The sequence below is a fragment of the Diabrotica undecimpunctata genome, chromosome 3 (assembly GCF_040954645.1).
Source record: "Diabrotica undecimpunctata isolate CICGRU chromosome 3, icDiaUnde3, whole genome shotgun sequence".
Classification (NCBI taxonomy): domain Eukaryota; kingdom Metazoa; phylum Arthropoda; class Insecta; order Coleoptera; family Chrysomelidae; genus Diabrotica; species Diabrotica undecimpunctata.
The window spans coordinates 141,733,350-141,753,557 of NC_092805.1; the positions used below are offsets into that span (position 1 = coordinate 141,733,350).

Here is a 20,208-nt window from a genome sequence, read left to right on the forward strand (position 1 = left end):
CGAAATTGTTTTTATAAGTAAGATTCCAAAGAAGCATTTCGAAGATAAAAATTTGCGGTTTATCGATACAAAAAGGAGAAACATACCTAACTCTCTATGTAAAATTAATATCGATTCAAAGGGCGTATTTCTCTTTTATCTCTAAATGCAATCTCCGTTGTGATTTTCTTTTAACTCTCAGTTTATCCAATCTGAATATCGAATATGGAAAATTGGCAAATAAATCCGGACGGTCTGTAGCACTATTGTACATGCGATGTTCGTAAGTGATTTCAAAATTTAGCACCGCAATATTCTCCTGCAGTATTTGATATAGGTACATGACCTATTTGTTTTTTTTTATAGGTTCTATAGCTGTCAACGAGTCTCTTCTGTGAGTTTTATTCTGGTAAATATAGACCAGGGAAATAACGATTTTCTCACGACACTCGTTGATACAGGTATCTAAAAACTGCTTTTGATAAATTTGGTGATAACAATATTTAATAAACAAAATATGCAAAAGAATAAACGTCATTGTTTACTTATAAACAATATATAAACAATGTAAACCTATAAATACTGAAAAAGCATAGAAAATCCTTTAAAATGAGGGTTTGTAAAGTAATTCATTATCAATATCACCAAGTTTAATGGCTTACATTTTCAGCTATGGAAATTTAGTGTAACTATTTTGTTTAAAGCAGAGAAACTGCTTTCAGTTGTGAATGGAACAGTTACAGAACCCAAAGACCAAACTAGCAGTGACAGGAAAGAATGGGATGACAAGAATCCAAAGGCACAGGCAATTTTGTTATCTACTGTATATCAAGATCAAATACAACATTTGATAAACTGTGAAGATGCTGCCGAAGTGTGGTCAAAACTGATCACAATACATAAACAAAAAACAGAAATTTCTAGAGAGTTACTATGGCAAAAATTTTATGAATATAAAATGCATGAGAATGCAGAGCATATATCAACAATAGAGCTATTAGTTGATCAGTTAAAAGATGTTAAAGAAACTGTTAGTAATAGTGCCGTTAGTTTCAATGTAATTAATAGTTTACCTCCTAGATTTAGTGCCTTTCGTACTGCCTCGGACTCTGTACCTTCTAATCAGCAAACTTTTGAAAATTTAACAGCAAGATTGCTTAAAGAAGGAACTAGAATGAATAATGATGACTCTGAAATATTCCGTCTTGCTTTACAAGTAGACGATTTACAAAGTAAAGTGGCAGCCTCAGGTAACAAGAAAACAAATATACAGGAATCAAACAAGAATAGAAAGGAACATTGGCTTAGAGAGTGTAGAAAGAGAATACATGATTCTAAAAATGAAGATAAAAATGGATCATCAGGAAGTTATCTATCTTCCATAGGTGATTTCTTCTATGTACTCATCAACCTCCAGTGTAAATAAAAGTGAGTGGATATGTGACTCAGGAGCAAGTCTACACATGACTGGTGAAAAATTGTTGTTTTCAAAATTAGAATCTCTAGCTGAATCTATGTATGTTAGAATAGCAAACAACAAGTTGATTCCTGCACAATATAAAGGTGTCATTTGGCCAAGGTGAGTGGTATGAGAGTACTATACATAATGTATTTACATTTCTAAACTTAGTCACAGCTTATTTTCATTGGGAGTTATGAAAGATAAAAACTTTACTTATCACTCTCACAAAAACAGGGGTCAATTTCTAGAGCGAAATAGAAGCATTTCACGTGTTTCAGTACGTAGAGACAATCTGTGGGTCATGCAATTTAAAGTTGAGCGTAATGTAGAATGTGTAGATAAACCGCAGAATTTTCACGGCTAATAGATGCTATTTTGGGCTTAATCTACTTTTTAAATCTACAGTTATATCAAGAAATACAAAAGTAAAACTCTACAAAACAATAATACGCCCAGTCCTAACATATAGTTCAGAAACCTGGACTTTAACAAAGAGCAATGAAAACCTGTTAGGATGTTTCGAAAGAAAAATACTAAGGCGAATCTATGGAGAGGTAAATGAAAATGGTGTCTGGAGAAGACGATACAACTTCGAACTCTGTAGAATATACCAGGAACAAGATATCGTAAAACACATTAAGATAGGACGTCTGAGGTGGGTAGGCCATGTAATGCGGATGGAGCAAACCGACCCAGCTAGAAAAATGCTCCTTGATAGACCTATTGGTCAAAGAAGAAGAGGAAGACCCAGAACAAGATTCCTAGATAACATAGATCAAGATATGAGAAATATGGAAATACGTGCTTGGCGGAGGAAGGCGATGGATAGGGACGACTGAAAAAAAATTCTTGGGGAGGCTAGGATCCACACAGGGTTGTAAAGCCAAAATGATGATAATGTAGAATGTAATTTAGCTTGCAAAACATCAATAAACTTATGGGATGATCACCTAGGGCATATTAACTTCAGTACAATTAAGAAAACAGCTAATTTAGTAGAAAATATGCGAGTTAAAGGCAAAGGAGAATTTTTCTGTGAGACATGCCAGTATGGGAAGCTGTCAGGAAAATCTCGTAAAAGTCTTATAAGAAGCAGATCAGACAAATCATGATTCAGACAAATGTATATGGACCAGTAAACATTTCCTCTCCAAGTGGATCAAGGATTCAGCAAGATCTTAGTGCGGGTAAAATTGCTATTCATCAACATAATTATGTAGAAAAACTTCTTAGTAAATTTAATATGACTAATGCTAATCCATTAAAGATTACTGCTGAGCCTAGAGTATCTTTGTCTAAAGATACTCTTTCCTGAGCCTAAAGTATATAAAGGAAATATTTTAAATTGTACTAAATCTTTGCCCTATCGTGAGGCTGTTGGTTCACTAATATTTCTAGCAACCACCAGTCGCTCAGATATTACATTTGCAGTTAATCAGGCAAGCAGATTCTTTAATGCTTGGAGTGATGATCATTGGAAAGGAGTAAAACGAATTTTTAGATATCTGAAATATACTGCTCATTATAAAATTATACACAGAAAAACTGCACAAATCAAGGTAATAGGCTACAATGACGCAGATCATGTTGGCTGTCTAGATACAAGAAAATCTACTAGTGAATATGTAGGCAATGGTCTAGTACCTGGAAGAGCCAAAACCAGAACATAGTGGCACAATCAACGACAGATGCCAAATATATGTCCTTGGCTTTTGGTGTTAGAAAATCTTTACGGCTTAAATTTTTTTTAAAAGAGATTGGAATTGATGTCTCACCTGCCAACATCTTTGTTGATAATCAATCTGCCATTAAGCTAACACAGGCACAACAATTTCATAGCAGAACAAAACATATTGACATTAAGGTTCACTTTGTTCGAGATTGGTGTGAAAATAAGAATATCTGTGTAAGGTATGTCAATTCAAGGAATCAATTAGCCGATATGTTCACCAAAGCATTGTCAAAGACATTTAACAATTTATTGAGTGTGTTGAATTTGTCAATTTAACTATGTATTTGTTAATTTGTATCAGGTCATTGTTTTTATATTTGTTATCAAATCTTGAATAAGTAAGCGTGTTAGAGTAAGCTCCTGAACTAATATAATATTAAAGAATTGAAAAAAAAATTTTTGATTTTTAGGTTATGTTATTACTTATCAAACTGTTAGATGTAAGCACGCGTTTTGTTAATATTCTGAGGCTTATCATTCAATAAACTTTTTACTAATCGACCGACCGACTAAGTTATTTTATTCATCAACTTTTCTAAAAAAGCACAAAAAACTTTGATTGCACAACACCAACAAAGACCATTTATAAAGTCTTTACCATTTATTATCCCATATTTACTATTACCTCGTCACCTGCTCACACTTTATGCTATCAATGCTTAACAACATCTTCATAATACATTGCATTCTAAACGAACGCGAAAGTTAACTACCTGAGGAGAGATGAGTACTGTTATCACGTTCATTAATTGACCTCGTTTCGGCAATCACGCTGCGGAAAAGTTTAAATGATATTGTTTGGGTTTTAAAAGTCGAAGAACTCGAGTGTTACCTGTGGTGGGTAACAATAGAGGTGAACGTAATCCTTTCCTAAGTTCGCTTCGGTCGTTTCGGAAAGGCCATCTGCTAGAATCGATCCGAAAATCACGTTTTGGTTATTCTATGATTCATGGTGTAATTTTATTTAGTTTTTACAGAAGCGCGCACTCTTATAAATTATTTCACAATTTCACTTCTATATAAAACATAAACTTAAAACTCACAAAAACATACTTAACTGGAGATAAATTGGAACATAAAGGTCACATCTGTCTAAACTTTTATTTGCCTTTTCGATTCCATGGCGACATAAAAATTCTTCAATATTTCGCATTCTATTGTAAAGGGTGTATTTTCATATCGAACTGAATTTAAAGGAAATTTAACGTGTGGGAAACTTTACATATAAGATACACAAAAGGCGGCTACAAAATGCATTTGGTGCTATGGATAGACCAATCTCTTGGTTTGAGACAATTAACAGTCTATGTACGTAAGATGTGGTTATTATAGTATTAAGTATATTAGCGATTTTTTACTAGGAACAAGAATGACGAAATACCATATATTTGCCAATGATCATTGCTTGTATAAGTAACTTCCTTCTCCCTAAGAGTACAGGGTAAATGTGGTAAATATAACTAAAACAAAAAATCAGCTAAAGATCGAAATGTACCGGAAGTTTTTGAAAAATGTTAAACGAGAAAAAGGAGAAGCCTACCTAACACGTACAGCGTCTTGGGACAAAAATGCTGGTGATCAGTTTAAGTATTTGAGGTGATCAAATTACTAGTCTCCAAAGCATACCAATTTGCTATATCTCGAAGGATCTAATAATTTTATGGGGGGCTTTAACGTCAAAAGAAAATAAAAGATGTAATTTTCATTACAATTAATTGTGCTTTAATTACATCTATAAAACATTTGATTGAGAAACGTACAATAAATGGCAACCAAACCAAAATCCACTGACCAAAAAAAAGTTACTTACTTAGAAGTTTTTGAAGAACAAATTTTTAGACCGAACAATGACAATGAAATATTGGGATAAAGATATTAGCATGAAAAGATACAAATGTCCAAAGAAAAATACATCTTAGAATTCGATTACTTCTCATAAGACCAACAGTCTTGGAAAAGATGGGAGTGAATTAGCAGCAGACGGGCAAAATAAAACTTGCGTTAGACCTTGAAGGCGAGCGGCACATGACGTACAACCTTTGAGGCAGAAACTAAAAGACACGAAGGCTCAATTTCTGATACAGCGGAAGAAGAACAAGAAGCTCACAAATAGCCGATGTAAAAAATATCTTCGTATTAGTTGTTAACCTTATCGTGATATCATTACTTTATGAGTTGACCTTTCTGATTTTCTTCCATTTTTATCTACCCTCTGCCATTCTTCCACATTCTGACAGCGTTACACCACCTATGGCTGCGATAGTGTGGTCCGTGTATCTCGTAGGAGATCTTCTAGCTCTTTTTCGACTTTTCCTGATGGTAAAATTCTCGAGACTATTCCTTCGAAAACGTGCAAAATAGTATTATATGTTCTTTTACATGCGTTCTGAGTTTTTGCTTGATATTTAGATTGACTTATGTGTTCTTCGGGTCGCCATGGGATTCTAAACATTCCTCTCAAAGAACGTTTCGAACGCACCTATGAGCTTTTTATCGCTATCCTTGAAGTTGGAAGTTCACCATTCAACAGCACATAGAAATATCTTGAAAACCAAGCTTCTTATGACCCTGATTTTGGCATCGTCGGTTATTTCATAGCCTTTTTCCATAAGCTACTGATTCTTTCAACCTTTTCTAATAGTGGATTGATTTCCATTGCAGATTGCGCAAGAATAGTTGTTTCATATGCATATTTTAAGTTTAATAGTTATCTTTCTTTCACCGATAGCGATGTAGTTTCAACATTCAATGACCTTCAGCATTATTCATATATTCAATAAAATGGAATTCAATATACAGCCTTGTCCTACACAGTTGGTAAAAAACGACAGTTATACAAAATTTTTGATACGCTGTTGACAAAAAAGGCAAGAAATCTTGACGATCTAGAACGAGACCACACAATTCTACTTGGCTTGTGAGGCAATAAATCATACTTATTTCAGAGTGAAATACAACTCTTCTTCTTATTCCTCCCCTTTATAAGCATTATATATACTCGTTCATTAGCAGATTAATGCTTCTATGGAAAGTTGTCACTCCATCTTTTGCGCAGTCGGCTGATACTTCTTCTGCCGATTGATGATTTATCTCTTGCTATTTCGACGACATGGGCTTCCCCCATTGTGCTTATTTCATTCTTTTTTTCTATTTAGTTTCCATTCGTTTATACACTGTTCGTTACATTTTCTTCTAATGTCTTAACTTCTCTTTCGATCTCTCAGGGTATTTCCTGTAGTTCTTCTCAGTACCTTCATCTCTGCCGTTTCCAGTAGCCTTTGTGTTGTGGCTGTGTCGGGTCTTGCTTTTGAGGCAGATGTCATTATTGGTCTTAGGTTAAACACAGACACGGCGGCTTGCGCCGCCTCTGCGCCTCATCCGCAGCCGCGCGGCTTAAAACACATGAGGCGGTTTAACAGTGGCAGTAGTTTTGCCATTGTATTCGTTGTTGTCAAATTTAGTCGAGTTTTGGACGTAGAATGGTATGAGTGCAAGTTTACTTCATATTAGATCAAAGAAGAAGAAAAAACGCAGGTCTGGATACATCCTATAGTAAATGAATGAAAAAATAAAGGAATGTTTTACATGTTAGTTAACGAAATTAAGGATGGCCCAGAAAAGCATCTTCCGAAATAAAACTGTGGGTAACCTCTTCCCAAGCATGTTTTTTCTTTATTTTATTCGAATATTCATTTGAGCGCATATCCCAAATTGCTGGCCGTGTGTGAATTTCGGTAATTAATTTATCGATGTCTATAGCTTCCATAATATATACAAAATTTGGCAAACACTCTGTGTTGAAGCACGAGATATCTATTACTGATGTGCCGCCAGAAGTCATAAAATTGCCGACGGCGCATGGTACTCAGCATAGGCCGCGCGGCGGCCGACGCGGCGAGCTGACAAACGACGACGGCTCGTCTGTGTTGCACAACATAAGTACCATAGACGAGAGACCGCTTTCAACGCCGCCCTGTCTGTATTTAACCTTCCACTGGCTTTATAAATTATTGACTTCATCTCAGTGTTACTAAGTCTGTTTCGCCATATAGTGTTATTAAGGCATCCTGCTACTCAATTTGCTTTTTGTACTTGATCTCACACATCTTTGTCCAGGTCTCCATAGCTGGACAGTGTAATTCATTACTTGTTCAATACTGATATTATCAATTTCTATTTTCGCTCTGATTGGTTCTTTGCTAATTACTATTATTTTAGTTTTCTAAAGATGAGATTGTCATATTAAATTACATCTGTGTACCAGTCTTTGCAGACTATCTTCATCTTGGGTTATCGTCTGCGTAATAATATCTGTTTACTTCTTTGTTTACAATTATGTATACTCTTCCTTTCCTGGTTCCAGGTTCCCCTGTCTTATTCCGTTGCCTATTTCTATAGGTTCTGTAAGGTTTCCATCTATTCTGACTTTCATTTTGTTGTTTTGGTAGATGATTTCAATAGTTTTTATAATATTTAGGGGAAATTCTCTATTATACAGAATATGGATTACATCTTTGAGTCTTACTCTGTCAAGTGTCAAATGCTTTCTTTAAGTCAGTCAGACACATTTTCTGGTCTATTATACTATAGTGATTTATCAATAATTTGCTTTATGGCGAATATTGCACTGTACACGATCTTCCAGTATGAAAACCCTTTTGTTCATCTGCTAAACTTATCCTCTGCTTCAGTAGTTCTTGCACCATTTTGGTTGTAAGTTTTAGGGTAGTATTTAACAAGTTTATACCTCGTAGATAATATTTCAATTCTTGATAAAAAAATTAAATTACATTTAATCCAATGCAAGTACTCATTTTGATAAAGCAGCATCGTCTATCGTTACTGTTATCAGCATTATATTTTCCTTTTTAAGGTTATCTGCGATAACCTTTCTGATTGCGCGCGTAATCAGCTGTATTTAAAACATATTCAACACCAAAATCGTCCTCGAATGTGTCATAAACTTTTCAAAAATTGTGTAATATTGATTTTCTATAACACCATTTAGAAACAAATGTGTTTTTGTTTTGATACTGAAATTATCGGAAGTGTATTAAAATAAATACATAGCCACATAAAAAGATATGTATTACAATAATAAAATATATTTTATAAAAAGTCATGCATATTATGAAAAATTTATAGATGTGAGTTAAATAGTACTATATAAATTACTATAACGAGGCTATAATTGCTTATAGCGGGGAGTTACCACTACAGTCGAGGGTCAAATTGACGCAAAACTGGAATGAGTTTTCCCTAGGTATGTATACTACTTTAACTAAAGTGGGGCGGTGATTTCAATAAACGCCTCCGTCGCGTTTAGCGATACGTAATACGTCCTGTCTGTATCTTTGTATGTCACTATAATAGTAGGCTAGTTGCACGCTCGTTCAGTGTACAATATCCATTATTTATTATTTAAAGCATACAGACGCGACGTATGGTGTAACGCTGTACGCGATGTACGGCGTAACGCTCTACGCGGCATACGGCGTTTATTGGATACCACCGCCTAAATAAAATTTCCATTAAAATTAAATTCCACGCAAGTTTTCATATATTTACGAATAATTTAGGCAGTGAACTTGAATACACCTCACCAGAACTGCGAGTAGCGAGTGGAGTGACAAAAAAGGATAAAAGTAAGAATGAGTATATTATGGGAAGTTTAGGGTTTAGAGACCAATTGATGAAAAAATCAGAGAACATAAATTAAGATGAATCAGGCAATTTAAAAGTCAAGACTCTCATCACCACTTGCTGATTTGCAAATTCCTGGAAGAGGTAGGAAGAGTAAAGAATATCTGGGAGGAGGCTCTTAGGCAGGACATGTCGTTAATGGGGATTAATACTGATATGGCCCAAGATAGAGAAATATAATTATTGAAGCCAATTGATAAAGGCAAAGGGAACGATAAGGATGATAGCTGAAGAATAAAATCATTCTATAAATCATGAATTTATTTTCAACTGCACCTTTTCAACTAGTCTCATACAAATAAACGAACTGCTGCATTTATCACAAATTCAGTTCAGCTGTTCGTGATAAAACGTATATTAATAAAACCATCTATGAGAACTACTGACACATATCTTGATAACACTATTACTAAATAGCGTATATCGAGACTAACCTAACATTTATAATATTTACTCACATAGTTTCTTTCGCTCTCTGTTTACTTTCTGGTCGTCCATCCAAACTCTAACCGCAGCCAACACTGCTTGACTTAGAGGATCGATGTACCGAAATTGTCTATAAAACTGTACTGTATTCACCTTTTTCTTAAATATAACGTTTTTGTAGATAATAAACTGAGAATTTTCAACTGGAACTTACTTTTGGGTCCATCTTGATGGGTGTTTTTTCATTAGTTGATAGTTGGCTGACTCACCTGAAAAAGAAATCGATTATTAAAATCTGTTACAAGATAATAATGTGATAAGATGATAATATGAATGGAATGTTTCACTATTACTGTTACACTACAGATGAACTACAAAATGACTTTGCGAGTAGTAGTTTTTTATCTCATAATTATTAAAAGAACCCACATTAAATAAATTATTGCTATCTAAATAAGTTATTTCTCCTTCAGTAACTTTCTGAGCCTACGGTAACTATTTTCTTATTTGCTTTGACTTTTTTTAGTTTAATCACTTGGATTTATTTTAGCTACAGAAGAAGAATATGGTTTGATCCACATATTTCCCCCAGACATACCTAAATTACTTAAAAAGTTGCTGATTACTTCATTCTAATCAATAGTGTAATCTGGTACTGTTCTGGCCTGATACCCTGTTTGATTTTTCTATACCATCATATTCTTCTACATCCTGTATAATATTAAAATTGATGTGCTTTTCTGGCCTGATACGATGTTTTAATTTTTCTTACTTACTTACTTAATCAGTAGACCCATTTGTACCTTTCGGTGTTGGGCCGTTTAAAATACAATTCATTACATTACACTATTTGACGGTCTTCTGAGGTGTCCTAGCTCTTAACGAACTTTCTCCATTCCTTCCTATTGGATGCCATCTGTGTTGCTTCCTGCCAAGTCTTACCCTTACTCTGTAGTATCTGCGAGATGTCACTGTTCCATTCTTTAATCGGTCTTCAATCGGTCTTCCTCTTCTGTTCTTCCCTATTGGTTTGGCGTCCCACACTCTTTTAACTTGTCTATTATTGTCCATCCGGGTTAGATGTCCGAACCATGCCCATTTTTTCTCTTTGATTGACTCGAGTATCGGTTTGATTTTGAGTCTTTCTCTTATTTCTTCATTTCTGATTCTATCAGTTCTTTTTACTCCTATCGTTCTTCTGAGGTATTTCATCTCTGCTGCCTGAATTCTGCTCTGATGTCTTTTGTTTAATATCCAATTTTCTGCTCCATGTGTCACTGTAGGTCTATATATTGTTTTGTATATTGTCATCTTGGTCTTTGTTGATATTTCTTTGTTATTAAGGAATCCTCTATTTAGTGCTTGGAATAGTTTTCCTGTATTTTCCATTCTGTTGTTAAGGTCATCCTCTATGTCTCCTTTGTTGTTGATTACTGTTCCTAAGTATTTGTATGAATTTGTCTGTATTATTTTTTGTTGGTCTATCATTACTTCTATTTGATCTTCCGTCCCTTGTTTCCTTGATATTTTCATTATTTGAGTCTTCTCTTTGTTTATGTTCAAGTTGTATTTGCTTGCTTCTAGGTTCCATTTCTCTAAGTTGTATTTCAGTTTTTCTGCAGTTTCCGCAATTAATACTATGTCGTCTGCAAATATACACATCTCAGCATTTATCATTTGCATTCTGTTCCAACCGATGCAGTATTTCTTGAATGTTTTCTTACATTCTTTCACTATCTCATCTATTAAATTTATGAATAGTACTGGGCTGAGACTTCCCCCTTGTCTAACTCCTTGGGTTGTTTCAAATGGTTCTGACTGTATATTTAACATTCTTACTGTATTTGTTGTTTTCATGTATATACTCTTTGTTGCTTCTATCAGTTCTTCACTTACTTGTTTAATTGTATTGTGTATTTAATTTTTCTATAGCATCATATTCGTTATATCCTAAAATGCCGCAAATGAAAAGAATGTCCAATTGAGGCGGTCGACGTGAGAAGGGCAGATAGGCTCATGTGCTCCTTTTAAACAGACTGGCTATTTAGGTCCGCCTTGTTTTCCTCTTTACAATGGTATAACTTTCATGTATTTATCTTTAAAAAGAAGGTTGGTAGAACTCTTTGAATATTAGCGTGCGTGTAGGCTGTTTTTCAGCCATGTAATTTTTTCTAGATGGTTTCTGCAGGTGTTTTGTATTTGAGTGAGGTTAAAGTACCGGTGAGTTTTATTCTAATAAGAACAATCCATAAACAGAAAAACCAATAAATTAAAGCGTGTTCAAGGTGAAGAATACATATCTCTGTCAAGAAAGGTTAGTTTTAAGTCATTGAATTTAGTTACTGACTGCTGCCAAAACAAATGTCAAGAAAATCTGCCTCTTGATTTTCTAGTAGAACTTTTTGATTGATTCTACAACTGCCAGAACCAAAGTCTCCAAAATACCAGTTGTACATCTGTATGGACCTGGCTAAAGATCCAGAAACTAGAAGGAAATCTCTTAAAAAAAAACACTGTTACAGTGTGTCGCCAGTTTATTTTGGAATTCAAATTGCATTGCAATAAAACGCATACCTATTATCCAAAAAAAGTCTTGTTAGGTGATTCATTTGAAGAAAAAAGAGGAAAACATTCTAATAGACCCAAAAATATTTCAGATGACGTTATTGCGTTAATGTGTGAGCACTGGCTAGCATATCCCATGATGAAAGTCATTACTGTTAAAACAAGAGTATCCATCAAAATATGTGATTAAAAGATGATTATGAGATTAGAATTTTAAATTTAAATTATGTAGTTTTAAACACATTTGCTTCAAGGCAACGCAAGACTCCCAGGGGTTGCCAATCCAAGAGAAGGTGTCTCTATGGGTCCTCGATAACAAGTCCTTGAGTCTCTATTATAATTTTATATGAGTATCTGTAAGAAACATCAAATTTTTTTAATTTTTCAAAATATCTTTGATCTCTTCGAATGTCGATGATACAAATAATATTTGCCTATCGAAGTCATACATTGGATTTTTATGATCTCTGTTTTCGTGGCTTAAATATTTTCACACGCATCTCGATGTATGATGTTGCTTTCTGTCTTACTGGCTCCAAAAATAGTGGCTGTAATCAATGCTGTTGAACTTTTCCTTCCTATACTTATTCTACAATATGTAATAACAACTTTAGAAACTATGCCGTCAATTCTTATCGGTACATGTAAGTCACAGATAACAAAAACTTACCTCTCAAGGGGTTAAGTTTTTTTTGGTCAAACGGCATTTGGCAATACGGCATTAACAAACTTAGGTAGGTAATACAAAAATAATGATTTGCGACCTAATGCCGTATATATATATATATATATATATATATATATATATATATATATATATATATATATATATATATATATTCCGTATATATTTTCTCCTGGCGCTCTTAAAAATATCCACTTTATTGAATTTAGTTTTAAGCTGCCGCACTATAATATAATTCAAAACATTTTGAGTCCCTACGGCTACTTTTAAATTGCAACCCAAACCGACTTTTAAGTTTCATCATGTTAAGATAAATCATATTCAATCCTTAAAAGAGCAACCAAGGGATACAGACCTCTTTAAGAACGTTATTACCGCATCTTGTTCGATTTTCGTCCAAATTCAGAAACTCAAGTCATTTACATAAACCTGAGACTAAATGCGACTGAACTTTCAACCCGTCTCATTTTTCAGCATTCGTTATACTTCACTGACTGCATGCAGGTCCTGACAAACTTTCCAGGAGAGTTAAAAGGAGATTTTTGATATGAATGAAGTTAGCACATAAACAATAGTGTGTACTTTATCAAAAGCTAGTTGAAATATAATATGGGACATTCTTTTTTTATTGAATTTGCTAACCACTAAAGAATTTAACTTTTTAGTTTAGTACCGATTAAAATTTAGCGGTGTGCGGTTCTTGTTTTTTTTCTTAAAAATTGTTTACATTGCCTAGAATACGGAGATGCGTAAATTTCCATCAACCAAGTGAGTTTGATAGGGGATAGTAAGCCTAAGTGAAGCATGACTTTCTTTTCTGGAATTGCAAATAAGGTACACAAAAGATATAATCGGACATGGCATCAACAACGCTGAACACAAAGATTGCGGGGCACAGGACAGTGCAGAAGAACAAACAACAGAGAGTCAAGATCATCGCCTCTCCCGCTTCTCCACTACCAGCTCTATTATTAATCAATAATTTGAAGAACATGGAAGATCGATTAGGATGCAAACAATTTATCGTTGAATTCGCGGTTGTGGTCTTTTTTTAATTCCGGCTACCTCTTACCACAGAACATCAACAAAATGGTCTTGAATAGTGCAGAGAACGATTGGCTTGTGATCAGGAATCGAATGAGGTTGGCTTTAGTGATGAATCCCGATTCTATTGAAAGACGAAATCCATAGTTTTTTATTGAATGCCACGTGCACCGTTGTTAGGATTATGGTGTGAGGTGCCATCGCTTATGGTTCAAGATCACTTCTAATATTTGTCAAAGGGAACATAACAGTGTTATCTTCAGCGCTATATAGACTAAATTTTGGAAACTCATATAATATCCTACCTTCAGAAAACATTAAATTTTTCAGCAAGATCGCGAGTGTCACCATGGACTTAGCCATGGAGTCAATATTTTATTCTAGCCCCCGAAATCCACAGGTTTATCCTTAATTGAACAGGTGTGGGACATGATGGGTAGGAGACTTCGTAATTTAGAGCACCCTCCTCAAACTTTGGGAGCACTTTTTCTTCTTTTTATTGTGCCGTCTTCTAACGAAGGTTGGTAATCACTTCTTTAAACATTTTCGTGAAATATCTGTTCAACCCTGAGGTTAGTCCAATCTCTGATATTCCTCAGTCAATAATTCTTCTTTCTTGAAATAATTTCATAATTTAATGATGAAAAATTTATATTTGCTTTTCCCTGAAAAATATTTAGTTTTTTACTTTGAAGACATTCTTAGACGGTCCTGATATTTACAGCACTATATCCATCAAGATCCAGCGAGTAAGCTGAACTTCGGAAATGTACATGACTTTATTTATACAGTTCAGCAGGTTCAACAGAGATTTGTGAAGTTTTGTCGGTTTATTAGAAACGTTTTCAATCATCAATATATAGGAACTGGTTTATAATATTCGTGATATTAATAAATATTTTTTATTGTGTTTTCTTTATCTGAGTATCTTATTATTGCACATGGCAAGTTTACTGCCTCCTTGTTGCGTCTCTTTAAATCCTTTATCGATAAATTTTTTAAATGGACATTGGCTTGGAAAATAAAAAAAAAATAAAGAACACTCGCCTATGATCATTAATTGCATGGGCTACGATTTTTTTTCTGCCTGGGACCGTCTGATCAAAAAGACCTCCATTATCACTGAAGCTAAAGCTTATTGTGTTGGCTGCCCATTGTTATTTCCTACACCCAGTCTAGAATTTTTGTACCCTGTAGAAGTTTGTACAGGTCTTCTGCTTGATGTGTCCTAAATATTCCAGGATCTCCTCTTGGTTGTCCATACAGTTTTTGTCCTTTACGGTCCAGCGCCTCGCAGTCCCACAATACATGTTTTACAGTTTCTAGTTCCTTATCATAGAGTCTGCAATTAAGGTTTCCATTGTAAATGGCTATTTTATTCAGGAATTCGTAAAGCAGTTCCTCTGTTCTTTTTCTACATGGGATACCAATGAAGATTTTTCCATGTGTTTGTTTTGGGATTCTCTCCTAATATCGCTCATGACTCTCTTTGATACATCCTCTCTCTACAGCCCTACGAACTGCAGCCTTTGGTATGCGAAAGTTACAGCAGGTTCGTTGGATTTGTTCAATCGTCTTTGTGCAAATTGATCTGCTTTTTCGTTGCCTTCGATGCCCTGATGTCCTGGTACCCAGACAAGTTCAATCTTGTTCCGGTCTCCCAATTCATTCAGTTCTTTGATGCAGTTCCTCCCCAAGGCAAATCGTTTGCTAATTCTTGGATTATTGGAATATATTCCTGCCCCCTGTAGTTTTCGACCCATGTGTATACGCGATCTTAAACTATTCTTTAAAGCCGCGATCTTAAACTATTCTTTAAATCCAATCACCCACAACAAGATGTGCAGCAATTATACAGTTCTACAAGAGTTAACTGACACATAAACATAAAGATTATAAAAAAACATCTGTAAAAAAAGTTTCAACAAATAGTACTAATAATATGTACAATATTTAACGATGTATATAAATACTACTGGTGAAATACTTTAGAAATGGCTGAAATTTGTAGTTATAGCACTTTTAAAATAAGTATTTTCTGGGTATAATTTTTCTAAAACTACGTGCATTTTTTAAATAGCGATCAGAACATTTTAATATCTTTTTACTCACCTTTGACCTGAATATTTCCCCAGTAGGCTGAGTTCCTTTTCCCGTTTCCCAACATCTTGCACGATGCGACTTTTTGAGATACAGCAGAATGAATCCTGTCCCATAAAAATAGCACCTTCTATAGTCAGATTATCAGCAACCAATTGAAATATTGTACTAATATTTCCGAGAATTACAAAATCCTGTTTTGAAGCCAAAATATCTACGGATATATTTACGAATTTCACTAGAATCCTCAGATGTCCAGTCAGGTCGTCCGGTTTTAGATAGTGAGCCTACCTTTTTATTGATTAATCTAAGGTACTTTTTACAGAGATAAAACTTACATGTTTGTGTAGTGAGGAAAGGTCTAGTATCTTATTGCACCCGTCATTTCTATGCAAGCACTAGTCTTTGCACTTTTAACTATTACTGTTAATGATCACAAGATGAATAATAGATGAGTATTACTGTGACAGAAGAAAATTGCGATCGAAAAATTTAAAAAGCTGATATAAAATATCCGTTGGCATTCTTTTACTGATCAAAGTTTAAAATGGCAATATCTGATACCAGTCTTCTTCTATATCTCTTAGACGCGAAGAAGGGTATTCTATATCATTATTATTACTATGTATATCTCTATACGCTTCAGTCTAATCATACAGAATGCCAAAGAACGCAGGTTCAAATTTCCAAAAAAGATAATTCAACAAGTCGATTAATCCCACTACATTGCCATTTTTATCAATCAAACATTTCATTTTTTCATTTTCAAAAATCGTTTCATCGCCAAAAGTCAACCTCTGTAGTTCCAAATATAGTAATTTCACGTGTCCACGAAGAAGAAAAGATGTCTGAAATTCAAATCGAAGAGGTTTCATTAGATAAAATTTACCTAGTTAAAGAGAAATCAAGGAAGAAAGAAGATGGTAATGAACTTCAAGAAGATTAAGCCGAAGAAGTCCTACCTCACATACAGTCCAGATCATTTTTCACCCCTTAACAAATGCATTATTCTAAGGGTGGAGAAGTAATATACATTGGTCAAACTACGCCTCTGTCTCGTATTTAAACATCAGATTTTTGAATAGTGATGGACTTAACTTGATAGTCTAGACGCTAACGTATGCATAATTTTTCCAAATACCTTTTAACCTTTGCATAAGTAAGTAAAATCATAATTCTCTTTGTATTTAACCATATGCGGGGTCGGCTTCCCTAATTACATTTCTCAATAAGTTTCTATCTTAGGTCATATCGTCATTAATACCCCTTACCAACATGTCCTGCCTAAGCGTCTCCCCCAGGTCTTTTTTGGCCTTCCTCTCTTACTACTTCCAGCAACCCGCAGATCAGCAATTCTTCGTATTGGGTGATTAACGTATCTACGTTGAAAATGACTAAATCTTAACCTATGCACTCTCACCTTGGCAACAATTGGTGTCACCCCTAGATTTTTTGTCACTCCACTCATCCATCTAAGCATTCTTATTTCGGCCACATGCATTCGTTGTTCCTCTTTCTTTTTAACTGCCCAACATTCAGTTCCGTACATCATAGCTGGTCTTATGGCTGTTATATAGAATTTTCCCTTCAGCTTCATTGGAATTTTTCTGTCACACAACACACGACTCGTTTCTTTCCACTTCATCCATCCAACCCTAATTCTGTTGCATGCATCTCCATCTATTTCCCCATTACTCTGTAACACCGTTCCTAGGTACTTAAAACTATTACTTTTCACAAACATTTCAACCATCCAAATATATATTCTATTTGTACTTCAACTCCATCTTTAAATAAATATTTCAAATACTCTGTTTTTGTCCTACTAAGTTTTAAACCTTTTTCCTCAAGAGCTTGTCTTCACTGTTGCAGTTTTTGTTTTAAATCGCTTTTACTATTTCCTACTAACACTACATTATCAGCATACATTAAACACCGCGGAATATTACCCTGGAGTTGTAAAGTTGTAAGTTATAATTTATATTGAAATAAATCGTTTTTAAAACTGTCCCGAAACAGCAGAAACCACTAGTCGTGTGTGAATTCAAGATGAAATATATTATACTTAATAATTAAGTATTATTAAAAAATTCTGACTAATGCACCAAATGGAGAGCCAAAGACCAAAAAATAAATATCATGTAGCAATTCTAATAAATTACCTCAACCATCGATTATAGATAAACATAAACCATAAAAATCGAACGAATAATGTAATATAATATATTATTTTCGCCTTGTTTTTCCCGAGTTATTTATTACTACTGGTTTTCATTTAAAATAAAATCAAACAAGATTAAAGTAGCTGGTCTATAAATTACTATCGATATTATCTGCACTAATCGAATATACCAACATTAGAAGTGATCGTCGTTTATTTTATTCAATCTTCTCCCTAAAGGGATAATGCCGAGGATTATAAAATCTCTATCAGATATCGCAGTAAAGTTGTGATATTGCTTTTGTACTTTCTGCATTATAATTTTATTATTTTGCATTTTAAATTTATAACTGAAAGATATAGAAAATTAACAATTCGATAGGAATATGGAAACATTTTGAGTCTTGTGATTATTTGGGTTAATATAATAAACACAAAAAATTAAAAGCAATTAATAGGCTACATAGTAGTAAAGCAAGATAAGAAATAAATAGTAAATGTGTGTTGGTACGAAGGGGAGCAGAATATGGATCATTTAACATTACCAGCAGTTATGGAAATAAAACTGAAGCATTATAACAACATTAATCCTACTGAACAACTACAGGACACTTCTCCTAGATCCCATGTCTTTTCTTTCCTGGGTTTTTTTCCTTTTATCATAAATTGCAGCTGCTCATGTTCATATGCCTCAAGCATAATTACAAAAGGCGTGAGGATATTTACATCACCTGTTGTCCCTTTGAATATATTTATCCTTAACTAGTTTTAGTTTACTAGATGCGCATGACTCCGATCGGAGATAGTAAACCTGTTGATTTTTAAGATGGTATATTTTACTTCGACTCTTCGACATTCGCTAAAGTTTGTCAGCGCGTGAGTGAGGACTTGAAGTGTCAAATATTTTTACTCGTTTGCGGTGGTAGTTTTGTGATTCAAAATGGCGAAAAGTATGCCGGACCCTTCAAAGGGTAAAAAACCAAAACTTATGTTTAAAAATCAACAAAAACTCACGGAAGATAAACTTTTACAAATGCTAATGTAGTCTAGCGGCTTTTTCCAGTTTCACAAAGAAACTCACTGTTAGTGTCAGTTGTCGGAAAAAGGCCCATTGTCTTTTTAACATCACAATGGGCGGAGCTAAGAAAACCTTTCCAAACATTTCTAATTCATACATATTTGCAACATAAGAAGTTCGAAATATTGGTTTTTTTAATTGTTTAAAGAGTAAATAAGGACTTTTGGTTATGAACATTAATTCTGTGCGATTGGTATTTCCAATCCATTCCCTGGCAGTGGTTTTTCCAATTTTGGAGGGCTGCCTCAATATATAAGTCTTAGTTACTTTTATTGGCTCTGATAGTCTATTTCCGATTTTTAGGTAAGTAGTGTTATCCCTGTATACTTCTGTGATTATTCCTAAAAGGTATGGACTAATGTCGAGTTGTTGTATAAAGCTTGCCACAATTTAAGTCTTGGAACTGTATCATACGCCTTTTCTAGGTCGATGAAGGCTAGATGTACTTCGGTACCAACCGCTATTCTTTTTTCTATTAATTGTTGGAGTATAAACGTTGGAGTATAAACGTTGGAGTATAGAGTTATCAGTGCAAGATTAAAGATCAAAAATTTAAACGTCAATAAACTTATTTTAACCTTCAATTGCAGATTATTCCCATTAAAATAGTAATTAGATCTTATCTCTGTCGTTGGCCCGGTTGGTGTTTCTCTTCTTCTTCTCTTTTTAATGACTGCTCGGATGTAATTGTGAACACTACTCCATCCCTCCGTACTTCCCGTCATCTTCACGATCATCTCTCTTACAGTCACAGGGTTCATACCTATTTCTTTATACATTCTGTTTCTCTCAACTGTACATCTATTACACTCCAACATTGTGTGAGTAACAATGTCGGAATATTCGCAGTATAGGCATTTATCTGTATCTGTCTTTCTGAACCTATAAAGACACGCCCTAAAACAGACAATTTACCAGTCGCTAAGGCTCGGGATCAGCATCTTGGTCCACTGGGCAACATCTTCCTTGTTGTTCCACTCTTCTTGCCATCTTTCCATTGATCTTTCCCTTTCTTCTTTTTTTTATAGCTGTTGTCAAATGCTCTCTTCTCTCATAGAGATATCTCTTTTCTACTGCTAACACATGCAGAGGAACACAACCCGTGGATTCAGGGTGCTCAAGATCGGATGCAATGGAACTATTTACGGGGGGCCTATGTTGAGCAGTGGACTCAAAATGGCTAATGATGATGAAGGACGTATCGCTTGACGAATCTATGGTGTTATGGGGTGGGAGGTTAATTTTTCGTCAATATATTAAAAATAAACGCCAT

The 20,208-nt window shown here is 34.6% G+C and overlaps 1 protein-coding gene across 7 annotated transcripts in view; it reads right to left on the reverse strand.

The window, feature by feature from the left end:
- lilli (AF4/FMR2 family member lilliputian) overlaps window positions 1-20,208 on the reverse strand; it is an 829,533-nt gene that overhangs the window by 439,572 nt on the left and 369,753 nt on the right. For 2 of the 7 annotated variants that reach the window (XM_072527033.1, XM_072527034.1), the window contains exon 2: window positions 9,517-9,571. The exons of 4 other annotated variants lie outside the window; for them this stretch is intronic. In XM_072527033.1, the coding sequence (XP_072383134.1) occupies window positions 9,517-9,548 (32 nt within the window). In that variant the 5' untranslated portion in view covers window positions 9,549-9,571. Of the gene's footprint in view, window positions 1-9,334; window positions 9,484-9,516; window positions 9,572-20,208 lie in introns of those variants that run through there. One more of the 7 variants, XM_072527040.1, reaches the window with a different exon arrangement.